Source organism: Neopelma chrysocephalum, unplaced genomic scaffold, assembly GCF_003984885.1.
Source record: "Neopelma chrysocephalum unplaced genomic scaffold, ASM398488v2 Primary Assembly neopelma1_97390, whole genome shotgun sequence".
Classification (NCBI taxonomy): Eukaryota; Metazoa; Chordata; class Aves; order Passeriformes; family Pipridae; genus Neopelma; species Neopelma chrysocephalum.
This window is the reverse complement of record NW_020926031.1, coordinates 1115918-1132818: the sequence shown is the minus strand read 5'-3', so window position 1 is coordinate 1132818 and position 16901 is coordinate 1115918. Positions and strand designations below refer to the sequence as shown.

The following is a 16901-nucleotide window of genomic DNA, read 5'->3' as shown; positions in this document are numbered from 1 at the left end:
TAAAGCCCTTCCAAATTAGAGTGCCAATGCTGTTACTTCATCTGTTTTAAAATCAGATCTGTATGTTGAAAAAGCAACATTTCTTTAAGCAGAAGACTTTTTGCCAGTATTTGAAAGATGTTTTATTGATATGGTCCTGGAATATAAAGACACCAAACACAAGAAATTCCAGACTTTTAAAAGGCATTATACATATCTAATAATGACTCTAAAAAAGTGGATGGAAAGGGCATTCTCAGTATTTGCACTCTCCCACATACATACATGGCATAGCCATAAGTAGAATGTTGTATTGTAAAGATTTAAGTGTGACAGATTTTCTCAGACATAAAAAGAATGTGCTCTGGAGTTCTGGAGAGTTTTTTTCTTTTGCAACCCTCCAAAGCGAGACATTAGCTGCCACTGCCACATTTTCCTCATTTTCAACAAGCCTTCACAGAAAATCCCACCACAGCAGTCCTTATCACAACTTATGTCTTGCATACCGCCACACTACACAAAGCAATTCCAGTTACTTCTCATTTTTTTGCTTCCAGGTGAAGAAAAGACCTCTTTCTTTTCTGAAGTCTGTTTGTGTCCTGAGTTTACGATCATGGTCCCACCTCCACTATCTTCCAGTACTATTTTGTTTCAAGTTTTATCATATTCTGAACTGGATCCTGAACTGGACTGTAACAAGCCTTTGCCCTACACATACAAAATAGGGACCTTTTAAAAACGAAACACTGCAGCCTACTGCAAAACAACAACTGAAATTAATTTCCAGAAGTTCCCTCAAAGCACTAACTAGCAGCAGAAGAAAGGCCAGCTTTAAAACGGGGAATTTTTTTTCCTTCTATAGCATCTCCTACAATCTCTCCCACACAATGGGCATATTGGTAGCACAAGCTATTTATTAGTCATCTCACCACATCTCAGCTTTTAACCAGGACAGAGGGTATGAATCCCACCAGTCAAAATGCCGACAAGCCGGAGAGCCCCAATGCCTCACCAGCCAGTGCTGCTGGAGTTGTAGTCACAGGAATTTTAAGAAACAAGGACAGCCAAAAAGCAGGCCTGAGGTGTGTTCTTGTCCTTCACCTTCAGAAGGGGATTATATGCTGCTCCACATTGGTACTATGTGTGCATTCATCCACACTTCAGCCCCTTCTTTGTAGATCTCTTTTTTTCTTTGGAAGCAAACTAGAAGGCTGCATTAGCATGCTGTATTTTGCTCTCACCACTAGAAATACTGAGGGTGCTATTTGTAATTGTATTCTTTTAAGAGGTTTGTTCTCTGCAGCTGTTTTCTGCTTGCAGTGTATTTTGTGTAATCAGCACATCATCATAAATACATTGGCTGTTCCCCCGAGGGAAGCTGTCACTGTTTAATTTACAGAACAACCTGGCCAATGTGAATTCTAACACTATAGCACTATGGCAAGAAGTTACCACACTCAGAAAAACAGGTTTCTATGAATTTTTATATCAAGAGCTGGTCCCAGGACAATTTAGGTTCTAGAAATAGATTGATTTTAAAAGCACTTTATACACTGAATGGAATGGATTCTTTCCCACTTACAGCTTCTTAAGGCAGCACCAAATTCACTCCCATATTATTTCAAAGGTGACAACCCCAATCCCCCCAACACAACCATCCTAATTTCTGACTTCTACCAAGAGAAGACACTGTATGTAGGTGTGTTATCCTACACACCAATTTTTTGTGTGTGTTTTTTTTAAATGAAAAACCACCACGACATCAATGTGTTAGTTTATCTTCATTTGCACGAGGGAAGTACTCTGTTGCAAGGTCAAATGTTATTACCTACATCAGAGGGTTGCTGCACAGTTTATTACTCTGAAAACGTGATAGAGGAGCAAGGTATATTCCTGAAAGAGTAAAAATGTATGCAGCTTTATTGGCTGAATGAACAGTTGCTTCCTTTGTTTTGAGAGAATAAATTACAAGGATTTTTGTAGAAGGTAAGCAAGAGGCAATGGCTGATCTTGTTATATACAGCCACAATTTAGAAAATTTCACAATGGTATCAAATTATATTGGCAATCATTTAAAAACTATATGTGAACCCTAAATAAATACTTGGGCATGATCAATGAGTTACGTGGATATTTCACTCACAGTGGCTATTACATGAAGTCTACCTGATTACTTAGAAAAGTAGCCAAGAAGGCTTACAACCTGATTTTTTTTATACTCATATACACACAAACACACATACACACACATATATATATAAATAAATAAAATGCTAGAGAGAAACAACTATAAATGTAAATAAATCAAAACCAAATTAATGCACAAAGTTCTTTGGGAATTCTCCTCTAAAAGCAACAAAAAACTGTTTCAAACATTTAACAAAAATCTGCTTTTCATTTTGGGGGGCAGCTGGCGGTTAAACAAATTTCAATGTAACTGAAAATTCCCAAGTTCCATGTATAGCAGCAATTTTGCTAATTCTCGGTGGTAATTAGAAGCCCTGTTTAACATCACTAGACACAGGGCAAGTATACAACCATAATAAAAAAGAATCATGCACATCACAGAGTATTGGTTATGTATTTTGACAAGGACAGTTTAATTTTACTTAGTTTGTAGAGCATTTTAGCAAATTATTTTTGTCTATTTCAAAAGTAACAAAATATAAGGAACAACCATTAAAGTAAAACAAATACCATCTTGTCTCTGATATGGTTTAAGAGAATGATCTACCAAACACAGACAAAACTGAGTGAAAATGGCTGAAATTTTATGGAAAACTGAGTCATCTGGTTATCAACAGAAGAAAGAATACAGGAAAGAGAATATCTGACTATTTCTACGCACCATGTAAGCAGCAGCCAACAGAAAGCAGAATAAATAAAAAGAAACCCACCCGACAGAGTGTAGCAAAGTATCTCTTCAAGCTATGAATTTTATGATTTAGCAAGTGCATTTCTACTGAGAGTGTTTGGGTTCATCCCCTTGAAAGTTGTATGTGGCCACATAAATACCCAGTTTCAAAGAAGAAATAGTTCATTTTTGTTCTCCCTATTCACATGTACCTTTCAAATTATTCAGAACTACCTCTGCATATTTCCTAATAGTGACTGAATTCTGACTAACACTGGCTTAAATTTAAACGATGGGTGAGAAAGTACTTCGCGACTTCTCCAAATTTGTGGTGAAATTCCATATTTGCATTTCTAAATTAAAATTATCGCTTAATGTGTTATTAGCTCTTTGCCAGTCGTGCACAAATAGGTACAACTTGATCTTGCGCCACTGCCTCCCTCTGAAGCACCTACTGCCCGTGGCGCCATGAAATCCAAAGTGGCAACTGAGCCGAGCAGTTCACAGGAACGAGGCTGGACCCAAACGCACTGGACCGTCTGCGACTGGTGCCCCCTCAGTGCCTCCCTCCTCCACAAAAATCGAGGGAGATTCAGCCTTTGGACCAGCACGGAGCAGTCGCTAACACGTTACTTCGCTAATAAGCCCGAGGCCGGGGCTCTGAGGGACCGCGGCCCCCCCGGGGCTGCAGTTCCGGGCGCGGCCGGGCGGGCGCAGCACAGTCCGCGCCATGGCCGGGCCCCCGCCCCGCGCCGCGCACGCGCGGCCGCGGGAGCGCGCACACGCACAGCCCCATTCTAATTCAATTAGCGCAGCCTGCAACTCCAGAAAAGAGTAATTCAATTAGTGCATTGTGGAGCTCCACAATACCTCCAAGCAGATGTTCGCAATCCGGAGGAACCGGAGCTAGCTTTAAAGATACCTGTATGCCGCCAACGCAGCGCTGCATATGCCGTTTGTCACTACGGCTTTACACACCTTCCTGACTCCTAACGAGGGAGAAAGGAAAACTCGGTTGAGTTTTGTTTCATTTTTTAAACTGATCAGCCAAACTGATGCCGGTGTGCTGGAGACCTTGCCCTCACCTTATCGCATTACCTAGTAACCAGAACATCACGGCCAAGGCTGAAGAGGGGAGGCCTTGTAGCTACGATGCAGTTTAAATTAATCACCGTGCTGGGCACACAGGGGTGGTATTTCTGAGTGACAGATACTGCCACAGTTCTTAATACTCAGACTGAGAACTAATGAGAGCACATGCAACTTCTGACAATTGATATGGGTGCAGAATAAATGCAGATTTCTAATTACTAAAAGTAATTACTAAATGTAATTAGAAATTAGTGATGTACTACCAAAAAAACCCTAAAACCTTTCCCACTGATCCACAAAGAAAGATTTTTTTGAGTACCCTTCATTTCTTTGCCACCTGAAAGGAGAAAACGTCTTCTCGCCACTGCTACCAAAGAGCTAAGATCTGGCAGCACAGCCCGGCAGCTCTCTTGAGTTTGGTGGGCTCCTCTGCATCACCCAGGTTATGCCACCTGCCAGACAAGACCATTAGATTTAGAGGGATAAATCCTAAATATGTTTAAGAAAGCTGTTCTGTAGTCACTGGGCACTTCTTTTACCTAAAGAAATCCCCAGCCAGAGTAACCCTCTTGGTCTTCCTACAGTGAAGCTCCCAAAGTCTGACCTACAGATGAGGGCTAGAGTCAAATGCAAAAATGCAATTTGGCTTCATTTCTTCTCTTTCTTGTATCACCTCTCAGGCCTTTGTAATTGCTCTTGCCCAGTGGTAAAATGAGGAAAAACAGGAGAAACTGCTGCTGAACACGTCCAACAAGAATCTTTGCTTAAAAAACCAGGTGTCACATTGTGGCAGTTCAATATTTCATAGCCAATACAAGGAATGTGCAACAGCACTGCAACTTTAAATCTTTGCCTCCTGTGTCAGTCTCTCTCCTCTCATTGTAATGCCAAAGGGAACAGCAATCAGAGTGGAGATGTTCAACGTGATAGAGGTCAGGACACCAGTGGATCAACGTACCAGAAACACGACCTTGTTTATTTTTTTCCCCAGTATTATTGTTTACAGGGTGCTTTGCTCATGTACCTTGTGGTTCTTAGCTAAAAGATGAAATTACAGCCCAGGATGAAGCGCTCAGGCACACATCCAATTTGTGTTTCCATCTCAGAAAACAAAAAGCTTCTGAGGCCCTCGGGCTGCCATTCAAACTTGGAGAGGCTGACATTTTTAACAGCATGAACCAGAGACTGGCAGAGGGAATGATCTAATGCATTTCTGACTTGTCAATCAAAGATCTCACCTCTGCTGTCTTGTAAACAGTTGGGGGCCACCTAACTACATTCACAACCAGGGGAGAGCCTGCCGCCAGACGGGGGGTGCTGGAGCCACACGCTCTGGCTATTAGTCACCAAAATTATGATTCCATTTCAGAGGTGCACTGTAAACAGCCCAGGGGCAGGTTTCACACAGCCGCTGGGAGAGTGTGAGGGGGGAATACAAAGCAGGCTTGGCCAAGGGCAGTCACATCTCCACGCTGATGGAGGCTATTGACTGGACACTCCATATCTCTCCCAGTTAGAGACACAACTACGCACACCAGCAAACACTAGCTCCAAAGCCAAACAATCTCCTCCAAATGTATTTCTCACAAACACATTTCTGAGCATGCAGTTTGCCCACCCCGAGACTTTAGCTTTAACCTCCTGTATAACCAGGAATAATATACTGCTACTCACATTTACACTGGATTTCCCAGCAATAAAACATCAACTTCTAAGACAAAAATGGATGAACAGGCTGAAGGAAATTTACAGATAAAATTGTTTATAACAACTCACTGATGATGCTTCTTTAACAAATATTTCACTTCCTAACACAAAAAATATAAATATTAGGAAAAAATAATGTAAAAATAATTTTAAAAATAAGTTCATGTCTTCATCACTTCCATCACTACATACCTTTCACATCATTTCTTTCTCACCTTTCCCCAAAAGTGATCTCAGTCCAAAGAGATCACGTCCATGCTGCACAACTTCAAGTGTGCTTCCATTTACCTCAGTATTGCCAAGCACAGCACACCCACGCTTTCCTCAACCAGGACAGAGCTTTTAGCCAAGACCGAGGAAGTCACACACACCCTCACTTCTGCAAAACCAAGCAGAAGGTTGTCTCCTTCATCTGACAAACCCTGATGTGCAGTTCTTTATGATTAAGATCTACAGGTAAAACAAAATGTGAATTTCTGGCACTCTAGAGACACCTCCATACTCAACAAGATGCTGCTACCTCTGCCATGACAGTTAGTCCTCCTCTTTGACTGCTAGAGCCTGTTACAGAAACAAGAGCTTCAGATCTGGCAAAATAAAGCTGATAAGACAGCTCTTTTTCCACTGGTGCCTAGGCTTCAGACAAAGGTAGTTTTAAAAGCATTACTCTTGTCTCAAAAAAGTTTACGATCAAAACAGGAGCTGGTATTTGTGTTGGCTGTGAATTATGTAAAAAGGAAGAGCTGGACTGTTCTTTGCACTTATTCTTACACATAACCTTTGGTACGACTTTTTAGTTCTTCTTCAAATCTCCTCATTTATGCAAGAAACTACAGAAATAAATTCAAGGAAATACTATGGCCTTCTGCAAACTTGGAAGGATTAATACAATCATTTCCTTGGCATACTTGATGAGTGTAAATGTAAATTTGAATTTTCAAAGAGCTGAGACAACATAAACAGAGCCTTGTGAGCATGCATGGAAAAATATTTTAACAGGGAAACTAATTATCTTCAAAGGAAAAATGTCATGAAAACAGACACCTGTTGGCACATCTGGAAACTTCCAAGGCACAAATTTCTAGGAAAAAAGAGTATATATTCTGCATAAATTTATTTCTAATTATTAAGAGAATATACATGCATCCTAGGTTTCAGTTGCTTTGCAGAATAACAGTACAGTAAAATTTGGCATTCAAGACACTAAAAATGGAATGGCTGGCCTTTTTCTCTTGTTAAAATATCTTCTTTGACCCCTTCCCACAGTGCCTTATAGGAGTTCATGTTCCAATTTGCTGCCATCTTCTACCTTGATTGCTATGAAATTCCATTACACAATAGACAATCAGTTACAAAGCCCTTTTAGATAAAAGACATAAAAAAGAACTGTTTCTAATTCCTTATCCCCCTATTAAAGGGTTTAGCCTTTCCCACTGCAGGATGATTGCCAAACAGAGCTGAGGAACCAGAAGATCCTGTTTTCACATAAGTGTCTCCAATAATAAAAATACACAAAGAAGAAAAATGAAGTTACCTGACATATTAACAGAATCATCTCTGAATCAACTACCTGCCAATGCTTCCCATGAGGAGTCAGCAAGACTTTAACTGAGCTATTCAAAAAGAACCTCTTTCCACATTTCTGTCTGAGCATCTGAAGGTAGGCATGTAAATAACTAGACAAATTCAGCAGTGACTAAGTAGCCTTCCAGATGGCATCTTCTCTTTTGCCACAAGCAAAGAACATTGATATGCTTCTCCAGTTACTTCAAGCTTGCTATAGGAAAAAGAAAGTAACTTAATATGAGAAAATTCACTGGGCTACAAGACAGTCTTTACTGCTTTCCTGAAGATTCAATACAAAAAAAAGCATTAAAGAATGATGAAATAATGCAACATCACAGTTTCAAGCAGGCTCAAGACCACTCCCTTTCTGCACTAGAAAATGCAAAAGCCATGCCTCAGAAGGGAGTTTTCTCTAAATCATGCAAGCTAATGGGGATCAGTCAAAGCCCATTGAAAAAATGGACTGAAATGTGGATGACTCATTGCTGCAGAAGCTGTTGCTGGCAATTTGTTTTCTCTCTCAACTGGCAACAAATGTGTTCCTCAACATAGCAGTCAGAGTTCAGTGAAGAGTACCAGTGTACCATTTCAGATGGCAAATAGGATATACTTCCCAATTCCCACAGTTACTAAATACATATGGAAATGTCTCTCAAAATCTGCAGAAATGCAAATGTCAAAATCCTACTATTATTCCAAGAAGGCAGAACACGATGAATGGTTGCGCAGCTGACTCACTTGACCCCAAACATCAATGCACTGCATTAGCAGAAAAGTTATTGTTCACATCTATCATTAGCAAGAATATCTTCAGCTAGAAGTTAATTTCCCTTCCCCTTTGTGATATATGCTTATTCTGAATAACCAAAACTAACTTAAGTAGAAAGAAAGAAGTCTCAATTTGAGTTTATAAATTACATTCCGTATACTGCTAAGGTTCTCTAAAACCGGAGCTTAAAGACATCTGAGATTTATTCAAAAGCCAAAAGTCCAAATATTGGGCTCATCCAATTTAGTCAAATTATGCTAATCAGGATTAGAAGTAGGAGTCCAAACTCTTTCTGTTGCCTCCAGAGTCTTCTTAGACTAATAAAAAGTCAACTTCCCCCTTGCCCCCAGAAAGCTCTACTAAAAGCTTGCTTCAGCAAAGGAGGCCTGGCAGGACACCTTCCAGAGTCCATCAGTGCTACTGCTGGGTCAGCAAAAAGAGTTGCAGCAAAATGACGCAAGACACTTAAGCCTCCCCTGAGACTGAGAGGATTATCTCCACAGTACTATCCTAGCCCTTCCAGCAAGAAGTCAAATTCAGAATAATCTTTGCATGCTTTCCTTTAGAGGTACATAATTAGCTTTCCCCAAAACAACTGAAAATTTCAGAAAGATTCTAGCTTATTCGTTACACTTGGTTTTGTGAGATGCCGGTGAATAAAACTCTCTGCCACAGGTTACATCAGCTGTAGCATAATCCAGCAGCATAAACCTTCAAGTAAATGTTCATGCTACTATGAGCTCCAATAAACTTGCTCTCCACAGAGATATTCCTAAGTCCCTCAGTCACTGCAGTTCACGAAATATCTCAGAGTATCCAGTGTGAATGTAACACCTCTGCTGCCCAGTCTCTGCTGTTTATGTTCACATGTCACCAAAAATGCTTACAATGATCTTGAGAGCCTTGTCTCAAGGTTTCTAGATGATCACCCAATACCTGTCTCATTCACTACCCACAGGACAGTGTCTGCATTTTTAAGATTGACTGGTCACTCAAAGAGTCTGAACAAACTCGTTTGGCAGAAAGCTGTCTCATGACAGAGAAAAGCCTGAATTTAACAAATTCAGAGACCAAAGGAAAAAAACCCCAATGGTTTCCTTTATTTGCCTTTTGATGGACAGCTTACTCGTACAATAATTTTCTGTAGTCAAAATGTCCAGACTACTGCTAACAAAGACAAAGTAAACAATTGCTGGCATCAATTATCACAATAGCAATGAACCCACCCCCTCAGTCTCCTCTAAGTGGCACACAAAACGTTTAGATAGGAGGGGAATCACTGCATGAATAGCCAGATTGGAGACTGTGTGATGGATACTGTTTGCCAGATATAATTAAGTGGTATTTTTTGACACAATTGAAAGCCAATGGAAAAGATGATGGTATCAAGCCAATTTAGATAAAAATTAAATTACATCAAGGTAAATGGAAATGCCCCAGCACTGAGCTGCCCTGAATCTACACAAGAGGGATTTAAATACCAAAGATCTGAATGACATAGGAGAGGCATTGAGTATGAACCAGAATAAATGGAGGTAAAGCAAGCAAGTAAAGAAGGAGATGCACACGTACACAGATGGAGAGAAAAGGAGTGGGGAAAGACAGAAAGTACCTGGAAAGCTGGGAGTGCGCCAGTCCCTGGGTTATACAGGCATCGCAGCGAGGGCATGCTGTCCGCCAGGCTGGAGCAGCCCAGCCACAGAGATCTGGGCATAGAGCACTGCAGAGAAAGGACAACTATGAGATGGGACTGTATGAGACAGGATGGCACAGATTACAGGAACTTTTAAGGCTTAGCCAAATGGCATCAACACAACTGCACCTGGTCTTAAGGACTGAGACCTCTTTAGGAGAACACAAACTGCTGATGCATCTTTTCCTTGAGAGAAGCTTTACAGATGTCATAGTAGCAAGAAAAAAGCACAATAGATCAAGAAACTAATTTTTGATCAATTTTCTACACTAACGTGTCGAGTTTTTCCAGTAATAAAAAGTTTCTTTCCAATTAATCGGACCTTTTCTCCATGCGCAGCAACACTCCAGGCACAACAAAAGGCAAGAAATTTTGCAAGGAAAGTAGAAAAGAAAACAACAACTTTAGGGGTAATACTTGCACGGAAAGAAAAGGTTTAGGCTTTGTCTCTAAAGGGGACAAAAGGTAAAACCTGTGATCCAGAGTGAACAGGAAGTTGGTGACACTTCACAGGAGTTTCATGTTTCTGCTTGCCTTGTTGTTTGTTAAATAAAATACAATTGTTACAATAAATTGATTCAGTTCCTACAAACACAAGTACAAAAAAGGAGCCAAAGCAGCCAATCAAGAAAAATACTAGCCACGTTGATAGTTAAAGCCATTACCCCTTGAAATAGAGAGCTGCTTATTCATTTTACACCACTACTATTAAATTTAGGGATGCATTATGATAGCAATTGCTTTTGCCAGCCACAGAGTTTTTGATGCCATAAGCACTACTGCATTTGTCTAATTACTGGCAAGGCAGGAAAAAACAAGTGTATTTTAAATTGGCAGACAGCCATGAAAACTGAAGGATGTGATAGATTAGCTGCTAGAGATTTTACACCCTCATACACTTCTTTTTTGCAATCCTCTCCCCTTCACCCCTTTTTTTTTGAAACGGGGGGATGGGAGGAAATCTGAGCAGAAAGGGCAGCTGGAATGGGTATGAAATGACAGCTGCCTCCTGAGCCACCATTTCTTGCTGCTCTTAAGAGGGTTAGACAACCTTGCACAATCTTGCACTAAACAAGTATGTGAGAGCAACATAACCCATCTTTGAATGAGCAGAAAGGTTATCACCAACATCCATAATCTGGTCCTGTGCAGACAGACACAGTGAGATTAACCTTGTCTGTCACCACGTTCTTTGCTGTACTTTGTTGCAATTTACACTGCTGTTCCAGAAATAGTATTAAAAGCCTGCTGGGGAACATAACCTACAGAAATGTGCTTATTAGAAGTTTATGATACCTTAAAATAAATTCCTCACCTCATTTTCATTAAAAAAAAACAAAACAAAAACCAACTCTTCACTTTACAAAGATACTGAAACTCATAAATTTGAGTACTTCATAGTATTACATATCAAATGAATTTGTACATAATGCCCCTCCTGAAGCCAAAAAAATTAGTCATAGTATTATAACAAGCTACAAAAATGAGCCATACTTCCTTGTCTGCCGTCTTAACTTCCCAAACACTCCCCCACAAAAAAACCGTTGAAATTCCAGCAATCTTTTCTTTGCAATGTAATATGTATCACTGCAGCTTGAAAGCTGTTATGATAATCTTTTTTTTAAAATATTTACATATGAAATGGACATCTATGGTTAAGCATTTCACCATTTTAATAATACATTTACTCAAATCAAACTTGTTTATTACTCTCCAAGAACATCACAGTAACAAGGGAGATTCATTACATGGTGCCTCTGATGATGCAGTGCAAATTCACTAGGTAAACATCAGTTGCTTACCATTACCCATCCTAGGATTCATAACATAATGGGGTGGGTTTTTAGTTGTTTCGGTTTTGTTTGTTTGGGGGTTTTTTGCATACAGACTTATTCAAGACTTGCAGAAATCATTTATTCCATATTCTCAAGCTTTCCCATCCCTTGACCTGGCTCAAGTTTTCGTGCTGTGACAACAAACTCAAAGAACTGATTGCCATTAAAACTGATTGACAAGAAAAAAGAAGTTACTTTAAATATTTGTACTGACTGAAGCATGGAAAGGTACAGAGGCAGGAAAAATGAGGAGCATGCTGTCAGCGGAAAGGCAGGTTTATGTTGACTCAAAGTTTATGTGAGATTATGGCTCAAGTCAGTCACTACAAGCTGCAGGTAGGGCACTCCATTGTGCCAGGGCACTTACAAAGCAATGAAATGTCTTCCTCTAAAATTGCCACAATAACAAAGGAAAACATTGAAGGGCTATTCTGCAGAGCTCTCTGTACCTATAGAGGATATCACTACTCACCCGTGCATTCCTGACGCTTAGTACTGTTCTAAAATTAGGAATTATGAAGTAAAAAATTACCAACACTTTAGATGACTTCTGAATCTGCTCCAGTATATAAACAAAATTTAAAAGAGTGATGCAGTTCTGTTACCTATCTTAAAAAAATGAGTGTGAAGTTGCACATGGTGTGGAAGAAAATGTCCTTCCTGAACTTGCCTTTTACCTATTGAAGGAAGCAGAGACGCTAAATTACTGTTGGTGACTGAAAAAGGCTTATTCACAAGCCTGAACAAAAGGCCCCAGGTGCTTCAATAGAAACAGCTTGTGTGTAAATCAGATGAGTGACCCAACAGAACAACTTCATTTAGAGACTGATCTCTGAAAAATCTCAACAGCCTCTATCCCCATCCACGGAGCAAGCCACGTGTCAAACACTCACTTTTGTGGTGTCAGCTCCACAAACAAGGGACTGGCTCAGTGTTCATGACTTGAAAGCTGAGTGACAAAATCTTCTCCTGAACTCAAGTCAATCTACATCGACTCTTCAAAACAAAGATACAGAGGCACAGTGCTTGGACTACAGCCAAATGGGAATGCTGATATTGCTTGCTAAGTACTGGGCCAGGATGTAGTAGCCTCTCTACTTTCTTAACTCCCAGTTGCATTAGTACTTCAGATGTCTGCACAACTTTCAGACCCAGAGACGCAAAGCTTTTTATTTAGAAAAGCTAAGCATCTTTAATACACATTGAGTGGCATAAAATAGGGAATTATTTGACCAAAAAAACAATTTCTTTTTCTAATTGATTTCAAAGTCCCATTTCCTGAACCCTGAAATGTATTTTCCCACAAAATAAATACAGGGAGTACACTTTCAAGCAAGACCAGCATCCTCCTTCTGACAGAGGCTGGTACCAGCTGCTCCACTGGTGATTAAAATGGGCTTTCCTTATTTTGAATTAAAATAGGCTAGAAGTATTGACAGCCACTGGCTGAGCTGAGTGGGCAGTAACCATGAGCTGAAGGGAAGACTTATTTTAACCTATTCAATTATTCTTGTAACTATATTGCAGGAACATTTTTTTACTACATCAGATGTTCTGCCTCTAATAGCCTACCCTCTCTTCCAATTATCTGATGTTCTAAAGACAAATCTCAACATACACTCAATGGCTAAATTTTTGCCAGTGCTAAAAATTGGTTATTTACTTTATTTGCTATTGCATTACAAGATTATATATTACCATTTCAGACTGGGGTTTTTTTATCAAATTTGTTCTCTTCTAGTCCTTCAGCAAATACAATATACTAGGGGTAACTAACACAGTTTTAGTAAATTGTGTTACAGGTCAGAAATATATCACCTTGTCCTGCAAAACTAAGTGGTTCTACATGGGGAAAAAACAAAAGTTCTTGGTCTACTACAATTCACAATTATAGTGCACAGGTGGGAAAACACACTCACTGTATTGAGCTCACTGTAAAACAAGAATGACCAAAAGAAAATCAAACAACAGTTTAACAATATTTTCATTATAATCACTTAAGAGAAATTAATGAGATGATAGTACAAGAATGACTGTCTTTGTGGTGCATTTTAACATAATAAAGTATAATAACATACTATCTGTGTCTGAACCCTTCACTCAACTTTATGACAACCTGTGCACCTAAAACACCTTTGATTTCAAGGCAACCTACTATATTTTTGCACATCTTCACAAGTTAGAGACAAAGCCAAAAGGAAACCAATTTTTTTCCCCAAGGGCTAGTATTTGGCCTACTGTATAAAGTACTAATTTCAGCCACTAACCACATCTATTTCAATCCTTTCCTAGTTCAGAATTATTTCCCTTCTAGTACTGTGTCCATTGCCTTATGCAGCTGAACTCTAAAGATAAACCAATAACAATTTCTACTTCTTTTGGGAGATGGGAATTTAGATCCTATTCACTCAATATTTTCATTAAGGAGCAGAAAGAGAATGTGACATGCTGACAAGAGCTGAAGAGTTTAAAAACTGAGACAAATGGGACTTTTTCTTCTTGGTCCAGCTTATCATAAGCCAGGGAACTGGATAAAGCTGTACAAAGAAGAATAGCAACACAAGTTCTAACTATTACAAAAACAAGGACAAGAGGCGAAAAGAAGTGCTAAAAATTCTGCCACGCAAACTGGAGCAGATAAAACATAAGGGATGCTCTGAAGAGTATTAAAACTATATAAACCAGACCTGAGCTTGATACAAGGAGACAGGTCTTTCCCCACCTCTTTTTTTCATCACTTTAGAAAGTGAATATGGGATGGCTGGCAAATACAATTCTCCCTGAAAGTCTCTTTCACACTATTGTTTTGTGCATGCTCTATAAAATCTAATTCACAGGAAACGTGACTCAGGAATTTTGATCCTTTGTCAAACATGCTCAGATCTTACTGGGATTCCTCATATTCAGAATTATTTTTATCATATACCACAAAAAACAGGAGAACAAACCCCAATACCTTTCAATCTCACTTAGTCCCTCTTATACTTTTTTTGGCCACATACTTTACTAAGCCAATGCCAAAAATATAACAAACATCACTTTCACATTGTGTCCAGTGTCCACTATTCCTGTCACCACAGAATGCAACACATTGCACAAAATGTATCAGATAAAGCAGCTGCTATTTACATTACAAATGTTGGTCTCATGAAACTTAACAATTCCAGAAAACTACTTCTGGCTAAAAGTGATTTTGGTTCATTTCTTTGGTCCACTTTTCACCCTTTTAACCTTTCATATATACATAAATATGAAAAGGTATCTCTTATTTTTCCCTCTTCTGTTCTGAGAGGCATTGTCTAATTAAATATATATGATACAAGTATAAAAAAAAATAAATTCCCATTGCATCTTATATACTTTCGCAATTAAAAAACCTGCCATACATATTTCATTGTTTAGCTTTGGTAGCTCTTGATCAAACAGGATGCTTATCTGAGAAAAAAAGCATACAATGCAACTTAAAAAACCCCTTCAAAAATGGAATGAGAATATTCTTTTATTATTTATTTTAGTAGTTTTTGTGGGGCTTCATTTTTTTCTTTCCCCCCCTATCCCAACACTGGATACAAGGCATACTAAATACGTAATTACATGAGAGAGCCACACAGCTTTCAAAGGAGCCATTCAAGTGAATTGTGTAAATAATATGCCTTTACAAAGCCTAACATATGAATATAGATTTACTAGTTATGGAGCAGTTATATACCTGAGAGACAAGAATACCCATTTTAAAAAAAAATCCTGCCCAATTATGAAGTTACCAAAGAGACCAGCATGGCTCAGAGCAAATTAATACTTTTATAACTTTTGGAGAAAGTTTTTTGCCTGCTTTCATTTGAAAATAAGAGAAACATTAAAAGCTGTATGTCTTAATTAAACCAAAAAACAACAGTCAAAACCCATACAGTTAAAATTTACATCTCCTTGCACCCCAGACAACTTTCCCACACTTAAAACCAGGTAATTCTGACTTTGTCACTGGCAGTTTTTCTTGAAAGCAAGAAAATTAATTTATAACAATAAAGAGGCAACTGCAGTAATCCTTGGCGTGTGACCATGAGAAGGATCTCCCACGGTTCAACTAGCCCACAAACTCTCAGCTCTTCTAGCTGCACATATTGCACCAGAATTGTGAAGAGCATGATGTGGTTGCTGTCATAACCAGTGCTTTGCACAATTTCTCAGCTTCTATTACATTCAGACATCCTGGTCACATTTCCACAGGCATGTATGGAGATGATTAAAAGTGGTTTGTGCTCTTGTTTGCCATAATAAAAGTAATTGGGCTACCTTATTAAAGACTCTTGGAGCATTTTTCACAAACTGCAAATCAAGCAACCCAACACCTCACTTTGGTAAAGCCAAGCATATGTTTCTGGGACAGCTGTAGGATGTGACTTCAAAACAAATCAGAGGCTGGAATATGCTAGTAGGATTCAATTACAACACTTCCTAGATTCCAAAGGTAGGAAATACTGGACTTCTTACCCTGGTACAGATCACTGACTTTAGTGCAGTGGTTTTCCCCTTCACCCTCAGGGTGTTAATACATTCTGCCAGCTTTGCTGTGCACACAGAGCTCCAAGTGCTGCAAAGGGTTCCTTTTCCTTCAGCCTCCCACTTTGCATGTAATTGCTCAGTAAATTTTCCTTAACATACCTATTATGCAAACTCTTCTCTAATCCTCTGGTAAATCCCTACCCAACAGTAACTTTTTACAAGAGATTCCAGTTCACTGACTACTCTTAAATATCAAAGATAAGACATATGGAAAAAGGTTTACATATTCAGATTATCCAAATAATTACTTACCTGAATGGGATCCGGGAGGATCAGATCACAGCTTTTAGGTAAATGTTAGTGAAGGAATATTTTCCCCAAAGAGTGATTACTGGAGTTCAACCTCTGTGATTCCAAGTCAACAGAAATTACATGCCCCAGAAAGGGGCCAACTTCCAGCATCTATAAGATGTACAAGATCCTCAATTGCCAAGTGCTTGAGGGAACTTGTGTAGATCATATCTGAACTAGACAATACTAATGTTTTCATAATTATAGCTCTTTAATGCATAGAGCTGATAAACCTAAACCAGTGCAGCTGCAGAGCTTTAAGATTCAGGTGCCGTCCTCTTCTTTAAACAGTACAACATGCAGAGACTTGTATGTGCTTCTTTAAGCAACACCAAAGATGGTGTTTGGCAAGCCCTTAAAAAAGCAAGCCCTACACAAACTTACTAAGAGCAATCTCACCAAGGTCTAAAGCATGAAACTATTTGAAGGCTTCAAGTGGAGATCTTACAAGACCAACCACACTAAGCTCCTTGGTAAGCAAGAAAACACAGCTGCCATTAAGCTCCATCATGTTTGATGGACATGATATAGACAGACTCGATGATCTTAGAG

General features: G+C 39.2%; 1 protein-coding gene across 6 annotated transcripts in view; it reads right to left on the bottom strand.

Moving 5' to 3' along the window:
* Positions 1–16901, bottom strand: part of BTRC (beta-transducin repeat containing E3 ubiquitin protein ligase) — a 121897-nt gene that overhangs the window by 84391 nt on the left and 20605 nt on the right. For 3 of the 6 annotated variants that reach the window (XM_027672151.1, XM_027672156.1, XM_027672152.1), the window contains one exon: positions 9580–9687. The exons of 2 other annotated variants lie outside the window; for them this stretch is intronic. In XM_027672151.1, coding sequence (XP_027527952.1) covers positions 9580–9687 — 108 coding nt within the window. Of the gene's footprint in view, positions 1–9579; positions 9688–16310; positions 16319–16901 lie in introns of those variants that run through there. One more of the 6 variants, XM_027672155.1, reaches the window with a different exon arrangement.